The 12487-nt window shown below is 41.4% G+C and overlaps 1 protein-coding gene across 1 annotated transcript in view; it reads left to right on the plus strand.

Annotated features, from left to right (window-relative positions):
- The window catches only part of CYP4X1 (cytochrome P450 family 4 subfamily X member 1), a 46654-nt gene that overhangs the window by 25674 nt on the left and 8493 nt on the right, over nt 1-12487 (plus strand). Inside the window, exons 7-8 of the mRNA XM_070405062.1 lie at nt 8123-8229; nt 9001-9191. Of these exons, the coding sequence (XP_070261163.1) occupies nt 8123-8229; nt 9001-9191 (298 nt within the window). The remainder of the gene's footprint in view (nt 1-8122; nt 8230-9000; nt 9192-12487) is intronic.

The following is a 12487-nucleotide window of genomic DNA, read 5'->3' on the forward strand; positions in this document are numbered from 1 at the left end:
AAATAGGTGTTAGTTCTTCTTTGAATATTTGGTAAAATTCACCCATGAAACCATTTGGTCCAGGACTTATGTTTGTTGGGAGATTTTTGATTACTGCTTTGATTTCATTAGTTGTAATCAATCTGGTCAGAGTTTCTTTTTGCTTCAGTCTTGGAAGATTGTGTTTCTGGGAAGTTATCCATTTCTTCAGGTTGTCCAATTTGTTGGCATATAATTGTTCATAGTATTTTCTTATAACCTTTTATATTTTTATGGTGTCAGTTGTCATCTTTCATTTCTGATTTTATTTATTTGGGTTCTCTCTTCTTTTTATTGGTAAGACTGCTTAAATATTTATAAATTTTGTTCGTGTTTTCAAGGAGTCAGCTCTTGGTTTCATTTATCCTTTATATTGTTTCTTGGATTCTATTTCATTATTCCCAATCTGCCCTTTATAATTTGTTCCTTCTACTTACTTTGGGGTTTGTTGTTCTTTTCCTAGTTCCTTTGAGTATAAGGTAGATTGTTTATTTGAGATTTTGCTTGTTTCTTGAGGAAAGTCTATATTGCTATGAATTTCCTTCTTAGAACTGCATTGGCTGTGTCCCATAGATTTGGGGTCATTGTGTTTTCATTATCATTTATCTCAGGTATCTTTTGAGTTCTTCCTTGATCTCATTGTTAACCTATTCATTGTTTAGTAGCATGTTATTTAGCCTCCATGTGTTTGTGTGTTTTTTATTTTTCTTCTTGTAATTGATTTCTAGTTTCATACCACTGTGCTCTAGTTGCATAGAGAAAATGTTCAATATGATTTCAACCTTCTTAAATGCATTGGGACTTGTTTTGTAGCCTAACATGTGGTCTATCCTAGAAAATATTCCATGTACATTCTGCTGCTTTGGTATGAAATGTTCTGAAAATATTAAGTTAAATCCATCTGGTATAATGTACCATTTACAGCCACTGTTTTTCTGTCTGGATGATCTATCCATTGATTTCAATGGGTGTTAAAGTCTCCTACTATAACTGATCTGTCCCTTTATATCTGTCATTATTACCTTTCTATTTACTTGATCCTGCGTTGGGTGCACAAATGTTTACAAGTGTTATATACTCTTGTTTGATTGATCCTTTATTATTATGAAATGTCCTTCTTTGTCTCTTATTATAGCCTTTGTTTTAAAGTCTATTTTGTCTGGCCCAGCTGGAGTGGCTCAGTTGGTTGAGTGTTGTCTTATACACCAAAACGTTTCTGGTTTGATTCCAAGTCTGGGCACATACCTGGGTTGTGGGTTCAATCCCTGGTTAGGACATGTATGGAAGTCAACCGATCAATGTTTCTTTCTCACATCAATGTTTATCTATCTATCTATCTATCTATCTATCTATCTATCTATCTATCTCCCTTCCTGTCTCTGAGCATATCCTCTGGTGAGGATTTTTAAAAAGAAATCTATTTTGTCTGATATAAGTATTGCTAACTCAGCTTTTTTTGTTGTTTTCATTTGCATGAAATATCTTTTTCCATCCTTTACTTTCAGACTGTATATATCTTTCTATCTGAAGTGCATCTCTTGTAGGCAGCATATATATGGGTCTTGTTGCTTATCCATTCAACTACCCTATGTCTTTCGATTGGAGCATTGAATCCATTTACATTTAAAGTAGTGATTGATAGGTACATATTTATTGCCCTGTTAGTCTTTATAACTATGTTCCTCTTTTTTTCTTCTTCTTAAAGAAGACCCTTTAATATTTCTTATAATACTGGTTTGGTGGCAATGAACTCCTTTAGCTTTTTCTTGTCTGAGAAACTCTTTATTTCGCCTTTAATTGTATAGCCTTACTGGATAGAGTAGTGTTGGTTTTAGGTACTTGCTTTTCATTACTTTGAATATTTCATGCCAATTCCTTCTGGCCTGAAGTGTTTCTGTTGAAATATCAGCTGACAGCCTATGGGAGCTCCTTTGTATGGAACTATCTTTCTCTTGCCACTCTTAAGATTCTCTTTGTCTCTAGCCTTTGTCATTTTAATTGTAATGTGTCTTGGGGTGGAGGCCTATAACTTTATTTTTTAAGGATAGAGCTGTCTATCTATCTCTTTATCTATCTATGTATCTATTTATCATCTATCTACTCTCTTTTTTAAAATTAAATCTTTATTGTTCAGATTATTTCAGTTGTTCCTCTTTTTTTCCCCCCATAGCTCCCCTCCACCTGGTTCCCACCCCACCCTCTGCCCTTACCGCCCCCCCCACCGCCCTCACTATCCTCATCCATAGGTGTACAATTTTTGTCCAGTCTCTTCCCGCACCCCCCACACCCCTTTTCCACCCAGAATTGTCAGTCCACTCTCTTTCTATGCCCCTGATTCTATTATATTCACCAGTTTATTCTGTTCATCAGATTATTTATTCACTTCATTTTTAGATTCACTTGTTGATAGATATGTATTTGTTGTTCATAATTTGTATCTTTACCTTTTTCTTCTTCTTCCTCTTCTTAAAGGATACCTTTCAGCATTTCATATAATACTGATTTGGTGGTGATGAACTCCTTTAGCTTTTTCTTATCTGTGAAGCTCTTTATCTGACCTTCAATTCTGAATGATAGCTTTGCTGGGTAAAGTAATCTTGGTTGTAGGTTCTTGGTGTTCATCACTTTGAATATTTCTTGCCATTCCCTTCTGGCCTGCAAAGTTTCTGTTGAGAAATCAGCTGACAGTCGTATGGGTATTCCCTTGTAGGTAATTGAGTCTCTTTCTCTTGCTGCTTTTAAGATTCTCTCTTTGTCTTTTGCTCTTGGCATTTTAATTATGATGTGTCTTGGTGTGGTCCTCTTTGGATTCCTTTTATTTGGGGTTCTCTGAGCTTCCTGGACTTGGAAGTCTATTTCTTTCACCAGGTAGGGGAAGTTTTCTGTCATTATTTCTTCAAATAGGTTTTCAATATCTTGCTCTCTCTCTTTTTCTGGCACCCCCATAATTTGGATGTTGGTACGCTTGAAGTTGTCCCAGAGGTTCCTTACACTATGTTCATATTTTTGGATTCTTTTTCTTTTTGTTTTTCCAGTTGGTTGTTTTTTGCTTCTTCATATTTCAAATCTTTGACTTGATTCTTGGGATCCTCTAGTCTGCTGTTGGATCTCTGTATAATATTCTTTATTTCAGTCAGTGTATGCTTAATTTCTAGTTGGTCCTTTTTCATATCCTCGAGGGTCTCACTAGATTTATGGGGAGTCTCACTAAATTTATTGGTGGTTTCTAGAAGATTCTTGAGTAACCTTATAACCGTGGTTTTGAACTCTATATCCAGTAGTTTGCTTTCCTTCATTTCTGTCATTTGTGACCTGTTTCTTTGTCTCCTCATTTTGGCTGCTTCCCTGTGTTGATAGAGTGGCTTTCTGTGCTAGGTGTCCTATAGGACCCAGTGACTCAGCCTCCCCAATTACTTGAGGTGGACACTCTTGGTGCACCCCTTTGAGGGCTGTGTGCACAGTCTTGTTGTTGATACGCCTTGATTGTTGTAGGTATCACTGGGAGGAATTGACCTCCAGGCCAATTGGCTGTGAGAATCAGCTATGTCTACAGTGGGAGAACTTCTGTGCTGGAGACACCCTTATGGGGCAAGACGTGCTTCAGTGGGGCTTTGGTGCTCACTGAGACTGCCCCCTGAGTGTGACCCTTATGGATCTGAGGAGTTGTAATCTGGATGGTCCCACTCTGACCACTGGGTACACTGGCTCTTGGATTTCTAAGGAGGTGCTAATTTAGCCTCTGCCTGAGGTTACCCAGCAGGAGCTATGGAGAGATCTGCAGATTCCTCTTCTTTGTTTGGGGTTTGGAGGTGCCTAGATGAGGCCCAGCTGTGAAGCAATGCAAGCTGCTGTGGGGCCTTGGGCCTTCTTTTGGATGTTCTGGGTCTCTCTGACCCAGCTGCAGTTTGTTAGGTAGTTTTAGATGCAAAGGCCCAAGTCATTCACATGCAAAAGCCTCTGCACACAGCTTGGGTGTGGCGGGGTCTCAGTGAATCAACAGGGCAGAGCAAACAGCTATGGCTGATCCTCAGCCCTTCCCTAAGAGGCCCCAGGTCTCAGTGTTCCTCAGTAATTGCTGCAAACACCTCTGAGAGAAAGCTGCCTTTGAGTTCTGCCCGATGCCAGACAGTCCAGTTTCTCCCCGTATGAGTTTGGGTCCCCAGAGACTAGCCCGGAACTGGAGTTCAGAGCAGTCAGGAGCTTATGACTCCTTCCCAATTGAAAAAGACAACCGTGTCCTCAGTTGTCAGCCCTTTTCTCGAGCACCTCCGTACCTCTGCACTTTACTTCCACACCTCCTCTGAGTCTCAGTGTGCTTTTCTCTTTTTTTCTAGTTGTAGAATTTCCACTCAGCCAGCCTTCCCATGGTTCTGGATGATGTCTGTTTTGTCTTGTAGTTGTATTTTTGAAGTGGTTGTGTGAGGCAGCAATTTCCGGTGTTTACCTATGCCACCATCTTGGTTTCTCTCTATCTACTCTCTTGAAGATGTTTTTTTTCCACCACCATTTATCCCCCACCCCTATTCCCTCCTCCACTTCCACCCACCTTCTCTACCCCCAGCAATCCTGTCCCCAGAAATCACCACACTGTTGTCTGTATCAATGAAGGGATTTCTCTTTCTCTCTCTCTCTCTCTCTCTCTCTCTCTGTCTCTCTCTCTCAATTTTTTCCCCACTTTCCTCACTCAACCCTCTCTCACCCCCAACAGCTGTCAGCTTGCCCTTTATAAGTCTTTCTCTTTTTTGTTTGTTAGTTTCTTTTGTTCATTAGATTCCACATATGACTGAAATCATATAGTATTTATCTTTCTCTGACTGGCTTATTCCACTTAGCATAATGTTCTCCAGGTCCATCCATGCTGATGCAAAGGGTAAAATTTCCTTTTTTTTAATTTTTATTTTATGGCCTACTGGTATTCCATTGTGTAAATGTACCACAGCTTTTTTATTCACTCATCTACTGGCCAGCACTTTATTGCTGTGCTTAGATATTATCTTGTCCTCTAAATCTCGGAGTTGTTTTTCTTTTTTACTTCATTTTTATTGTTGACACTATTATCCTCTGCTTCATCTAACCTGCTGTTGATTCCTTCTAGTATATTCTTCATTTAAGATATTGTATTCTTCATTTCTGACTAGTTATTTTTTATGGTTTCAATGTCCTTTTTAATGCTTACTATCTCTTTAAGGTCTCACTAAGATCCTCCCTTGTTCTTCCTAAATTCCTTAAGCATCCTTATAACCTTTGTTTTGAACATAATTGCCTCCATTTCACTTAGTTGTTTTTCTGGGGATTTCTTTTGTTCTTTCATTTGGGGTACATTTGTTTGTCTCCCCATTTTGTCTGCCTGTATGTGTTTGTCTCTGTGTATTAGGTAGATCTGCTAAGTCTCCCTACCTTGTTATTGTGATCTTTTTTTTTTTTTTAAATCTTTATTGTTCAGATTATTACATTTGTTCCTCTTTTTTCCCCCCATAACTCCCCTCCTTCCAGCTCCCACCCCACCCTCCACCCTCTGAGTTCATCCATAGGTGCATGATTTTTGTCCAGTCACTTCCCGCATCTCCCACACCCCTTTTCCCCCAAGAATAGTCAGTCCATTCCCTTTCTATGTCCCTGATTCATTATAGTCACCAGTTCATTCTGTACATCAGGTTATTTATTCACTTGATTCTTAGATTCATTTGTTGATAGATGCATATTTGTTGTTCATAATTTGTATCTTTACCTTTTTCTTCTTCTTCCTCTTCTTAAAGGATACCTTTCAGCATTTCATATAATACTGGTTTGGCGGTGATGAACTCCTTTAGTTTTTCCTTATCTGTGAAGCTCTTTATCTGACCTTCAATTCTGAATGATAGCTTTGCTGGATAAAGTAATCTTGGTTGTAGGTTCTTGGTATTCAGCACTTTGAATATTTCTTGCCATTCCCTTCTGGCCTGCAAAGTTTCTGTTGAGAAATCAGCTGACAGTCGTATGGGTATTCCCTTGTAGGTAATTGAGCCTCTTTCTCTTGCTGCTTTTAAGATTTTCTCTTTGTCTTTTGCTCTTGGCATTTTAATGATGATGTGTCTTGGTGTGGTCCTCTTTGGGTTCCTTTTGTTTGGGGTTCTCTGCGCTTCTTGGACCTGTAAGTCCATTTCTTTCTCCAGGTGGGGGAAGTTTTCTGCCATTATTTCTTGAAATAGGTTTTCAATATCTTGCTGTCTCTCATCTTCTGGCACTCCAATGACTCTGATATTAGTCTGCTTAAAGCTGTCCCAGAGGCTCCTTACACTATCTTCACACTTTCGGATTCTTTTTTCATTTTGCTTTTCCAATTGGGTGTTTTTTGTCGAATCTTTGTTTTGATTCTTGTGCTCCTCTGGTCTGCTATTGGGTATAATATTCTTTATTTCAGTCCGTGTATGCTTACTTTCTAATTTCTTTATCGTAGCATCGAGGGTCTCATTAGTTTTCGTGAGGCTCTGCACAAATTTATGGCAAGCCCTCAAAATTGCGATTCTTAGCTCCATATCCTCCATTTCTGTCATGTTTTTTTGTCTCCGCATCTTTTATGCTTTCTTGGTGCACCCCCTTGTGGTCTCTGTGTGCAGTCTTGTTCTAGCCAAGCCTTAATTGTTGTAGTTAACACTAGAGGGATTTGACCACCAGGCCGACTGGCTGTGGAAATCAGCTGTGGGAAAACTTCAGTCCTCAGGGGAGGCGCTAGTCCAGCCCTTGCCTGAGGCGATCGGCAAATGGCTGTGCGCAGGGTTTGGGCGGGGCGGGCTCAACAGGGCGGGGGGAGGGAGCAGCTATGGCCGCTCTCAGTCCGTCCCCAGGGGCTCTGCCTCTCTGTCCCAGCAATCGCTGCAAACCTCGGAGGGGCCGTAGCCAGACAGTCCCGCTTCTCCCGTTTGAGTCTGGGTCCCTAGAGACTCGCCCGGATCTGTAGCCCAGAGTCTGAGACTCGCTCCTGATTGAAAACGACAATCGCGCCCTCAGCCGCCAGCCCGCTTTGCGCACGCACCCTCACCACCGCACCGCCGTACCTTTAAATTTTCCACACTGCGCCTCCGCTGAGGCTGAGCGTCGGAATGCTGTTGTTTTTGCTTCTAGTTGAAGAGACTCTCCTCAGCCAGCCTTCCCGTGGTTCTGGTTGATGTCCGCTCCGACTTTTAGTTGTATTTTTGAAGTGGTTGTCCACGGCGGCAGTCTCCGGTGTTTACCTATGCCGCCATCTTCGATTCTCCTTGTTATTGTGATCTTTTGTAGTAGGTGTCTGTGGGGCTCAGTAGTGCACTCTTCCTGATCACCTGTGCTAGGTGCTCCAAGAGCTAAGTACTTGTGACCTGTGTTCTAAGTACTTGAGAGCTATGTTCTCTTGTATGGGTTATGTGAGCCCTTCTGTTGTAATTGAGTCTTTGGTGCTGTTGGCCCATTCATGTCCCTCCCAATTGTTAACTACAACATGTGGATATGGGACAAGCTCGTTTTGCATCTCCACCCCTCTTAGCAGTCTCAACATGGCTTCTTCTTCATATGCTTGATTATAGGAGTTCTAGTCAGCTAATGTTCAGGTGGTTCTCAAAGGTGGTTTTTCTACAACTAATTGCTATTTTGAGGTAACAATGGAAGGAGGCAAGCACAACATTTACTTATTCTGCCATCTTGACTCAAAGCCTCGGTTTTTGGAGCTTTGATCAAAAAATGTCATTCGAGCCCTAACTGGTTTGGCTCAGTGGATAGAGCATCGGCCTGCAGACCAAAGGGTCCCAGGTTTGATTCCGGTCAAGGACATATACCGTGGTTGTGGGCACATACCCAGTAGGGGGTTTGCAAGAGGCAGCTGATCAATGCTTATCTCTCATCGATGTTTCTAACTCTCTATCCCTCTCCTTTCTTCTCTGTAAAAAATCAATAAAATATATTTTTAAAAAATTGTCATTTGATAGGAAAATAAATATCTGCAAAATTAAATCTGTTTAATAGATATACCCACTCTGACCTCAGGAAATTGGGCAAGATTTGAAGTTATTTATGGGCCATGGCTTGCTCTAAAATTTATTTTATTTTATTTACTTTATTGTCACTTTGATAATGGGGAATTATTATACCACAGACCAGATAATCCAGGAGAGAAGGAAAGCCCTCAAGGACGAGACGGAGCATGGCAAAACTGGCAATAGGAAGTTTCGGGATTTTCTGGATATTTTACTTTCTGCCCAGGTAAATCTTTCAAATTTCTGAGCCTGCTCATATATCTAATTAACTGTGTGGGTAGGTGGATGAGTGGGAGAAGAGGAGACAAATGCAAAATTGATCAACTAAATTTAACAATATTTTTGAATTGATGGGCTGGCTTTATACAATCTGAGGTAAAGATAGAATTCTTCAGCTTTGTCATTAGAGAAAGTCGGGTTGGACTACATTTTTTACTGATCTGACAGGATTTGGTTACTATCATAAAGATACCTGATAGTTCAGGAAAACAAGGAAATGGGTCACAGATAAGCTGATAAAATGTTGATGATGAGGTGCTGGATAAGTCTGACAGGATGATTGGAAGAACTCTTTGCAAGGTCTACTGTCCTTTTCTAGCTTTGGTCCTCCTTTATGCTCTAGGCAAAGTGTGACTCGAAGTATGTATTTGTTGAACTGAGTTAAAATTGAAGCGTTGATTAGACCGTCAAACCTCAGAGGGAAAGTAGGGGAGGGTGAGGGTAAGGGGAGAGATCAACCAAAGGACTTATATGCAAGCATATAGGCCTAACCAATGGACACAGACAACAGGGGGGTGAGGGCATGAGTGGGGAGGATGAAGGGTAATGCGGGGATAAGGACAGATATGTAACAACTTAGTCAATAAAGAAATTTTAAAAAATAAAATAAAATTGAAACTTGTATTGGAAATGATCATTTTTTCCTTAAATCCATTATTTTGATGGGAGCTCCAAGCATCTATAAACTGAAATTGCATACCTCTATTGTACTTTCTAGGATGAACATGGCAACAGCTTCTCAGATGCTGACCTGTATGCTGAAGTGAACACGTTCATGGTTGCAGGGCAAGACACCGTAGGAGGGAGCCTTGCCTGGCTCCTCCACCTCCTGGCTCAGAACCCTGAGCATCAGGAGAGATGCCGGGAGGAGATCATGGACATCGTGGGGGATGGGTCTTCCATCACCTGGTAAGATTCTGCATCCCTAAACAATTCATCCTGTTTTCCCCCTGGGATTTTTCTTTCTTTTTTCTTCTTCTAGCGCCTTGGTGACTAATGCTTCAAAAGATGTATATGTAGAAACCGAAGAGGGAGGCTACCATTCTTCTCTTTCTCTAGAGGGCCCAAAGCTATCCCTTTGCCTTTTGCAAAAGAGGTTCATGTATCCATAAGTTACATGTTTCATTGTTTTTCTAAGCAATAGTGTGTGAAACATCTTATTTCTTTCTTTCACCCAATTTCTGGTGCATTGGAAATGCGGAGTTGATCTGTAAACTTGCATTTAGAGCTTGAGTGGTGGGGCTCAAGTGGGGCTCCTCTTCTGAGAGACCTGAATGAGCATCTGTGTCATTTAAGTCTCTCCTGTCTCCTTGTTTACTCCTCAGGATTGGCTTTGGACTTTGAACATAGTACTAAATGATGCACACTGAAGTTGAGTTTAGCAAATATGGACTGAGGACATTTCAAATACTGAGGCACTAAAACTACATGCAAGATTTGGGGTGGGTCCTACCCTCAATGAGCTCACCCCCCATACAGATAATTGCAGAATGGCATGATAAGGGTGAGAGATATGTGCTAGCAACCACTTAGAAGACAGGTGCCTAAGCTGGCATGGGGGTCTCAAGGATACTTCCTGGAAGATCTGATGCTTAAGGTACCTCTTATAGGATGGGCAGGAGTTAGTCAGGTGGAAACTTCATTTCGCTAGACCTTGAGCATATCTTGCTGTTAATGAAGCCCAGGTTATGAATTTTCCCCTTAAACATGCTGTTTACAAAAAACACTCTCTTCATTTTAGCTAGATATTTCACATATCATTGTTTTGCTGGTCAGAGAGGCAGAAAAACAGAAATGATAAGGGTAATGTGGCCCCATGGTTAGAGGGAAATCAACATATTTCAAATACAAAGGTCACCTCAACTAGAACATTTGTAAATGAAAATTTGCATGTATATGGGTATAGTAGTGATCTCACTTTTTATAAAAAAAATAATAGTCATTTCCTACTGTAAATTAAAGGTCTAATCAATATAGCACAAAATGCAGTGTTGATTAGCCATTTTTATTCATTCATTGAAATTGAAAACACTGTATACCATCTCCCAACAGTAATTAGATGTTTTAACCTTGATTATGGTAGATATATATACAAGTCAACTAGTGATCTTTCTTGTTCTCATTGGGTTTATGTAAAATGTGAAAGCAACAAAAAATATTTCCCAGGTGAGAAAACAAAGTACAGAGGATCTTTTTACTATCATTTGTTTTAATGAGAGTAATGGCAATTATAGTATAGGGAATAAATATGTTTTTATTCTATAACTAGTGGCCCGGTACATGAAATTCATGCACGGGGAGGGGGGGTGTCCCTTAGCTCGGCCTGCACCCTCTCCAATCTGGGACCCCTTGGGGGATGTCTGACTGCTGGTTTAGGCCCAATTTCACAGGGATCGAGCCTAAACTGGCAGTCGGATATCCCTCTCACAACCCGGGATCACTGGCTCCTAACTGCTCACCTGTCTGCCTGCCTGATTATCCTTAACTACTCTGCCTGCTGGCCTGCTCGTCCCCAACTGCCCCCCCTGCTGGCCTGCTCATCCCCAACTGCCCCCCCCCCCACTGGCCTGATCACCTCCACTGCCCCCCACTGCCGGCCTGCTCTCCCCCAACTACCCCCCCTTCCAGCCTGCTCGCCCCCAACTGCCCTTCCCTGCCAGCCTGATTACCCCCAACTGCTCTCCCCTCCTGGCCTGATCACTCCTAACTGCCTCTGTCTCGGCCCCGCCACCATGGCTTTGTCCAGAAGGACGTCCGAAGGTCTCCCGGAAGGTCTCCTGGTCTAATTAACATATTACCCTTTTATTAGCATAGATATGGCCTTATAGTTATGCTTAATGAAATTTGTACATAGCATTCTGAGAATTGATAATTCCTTTAGACAGATAATAAAATCATACTACAAAAAGAAGTTTCTGGAAAGCTGAAAATGTGTTCAGTGTTTTTATCTGGCTTCTTAGCCCATTTCTGCTTTGGGTTAAAATTTCTCTCTTCTTTTTTACACCAGGGCTATGATGGACAGCATTGTTTTCTTAAGTATGCCAAGTTCCAGACTGAGCACATGAATCTTTTTATTCTGGGCTCAAGGAAGAAAGTGTTCAAAATTTAGATTTCACATTACAGAATGATCGAAGCCTGCATTCAAAATAAGTAATCAGAAAAGCAAATAGAAATACAATAGAGCAAATAGACTAAATACTATATGCAATCATTTTATTAAGCCAACCTGACTAGCGAGGGTGCAAATGAAAAACTTTGTTCTTGCCCGACCAGCGTGGCTAAGTGGTTGAGCGTCGACTTATGAAACACGACGTCACGGTTCAATTCCTGGTCAGGGCACATGCTAGGTTGCAGGGTCCATCCCTGGTGGGGGGCATGCAGGAGGCAGCCAATCAATGATTCTTTCTCAATTGATGTTTCTCTCTCTCTCTCTCTCTCTCTCTCTCTCTCTCTCTCTCTCTCTCTCCCCCCTTCTCCCTTCTTCTCTGAAATCAATAAAAAATATATTTAAAAAACAAAATAACAATAACAAAAACTTTGTTCTTCTCCTGCCAACACTTCAAATTTGCTGGGTGGGGTAGGTTCTTCCGGTGTGAAATCAGGAGTGAACCTCACATATTCTGATTGATTTAAATCAAAAGAGCAGTCTTATTCCAGTAATTAAGCTGTCTGATCCAGTGGAATATTAAAAACTTAAATTTCCTGTCCACTTGGAGCATCACCCTCTCTCTACCTAGCTCAGTACTTCTTTGGGTCTGGGAGCCAGTGGTGTGTAAGGGGCATAAGGTTGGCTTCCTCTTATTCACCAGCTCTTCCCCTGCCCTGCTGTTTCTTTTTTTTTTTTTTTTTTTAATATATTTTATTGATTTTTTACAGAGAGGAAGGGAGAGAGATAGAGAGTTAGAAACATCGATGAGTGAGTAACATCGATCAGCTGCCTCCTGCACATCTCCCACTGGGGATGTGCCCGCAACCCAGGTACATGCCCTTGACCGGAATCGAACCTGGGACCTTTCAGTCCGCAGGCTGACGCTCTATCCACTGAGCCAAACCGGTTTCGGCACCCCCTGCTGTTTCTGACCCTTCCAGAAATGGGCCCAGGAGAGAGAGAGCGTAAGGAGAAAGCTGCTGGTACTGTTGTGATCTTGCCCTCTGAGCTTGGTGAATATTCGAATGCTTCCTTTTATTCTCAATAGTTGCCCCTG

The sequence above is a fragment of the Myotis yumanensis genome, unplaced genomic scaffold, assembly GCF_028538775.1.
Source record: "Myotis yumanensis isolate MYYU_CA2020_CCGP unplaced genomic scaffold, mMyoYum1.0.hap1 SCAF_2, whole genome shotgun sequence".
In the NCBI taxonomy this organism is placed as follows: domain Eukaryota; kingdom Metazoa; phylum Chordata; class Mammalia; order Chiroptera; family Vespertilionidae; genus Myotis; species Myotis yumanensis.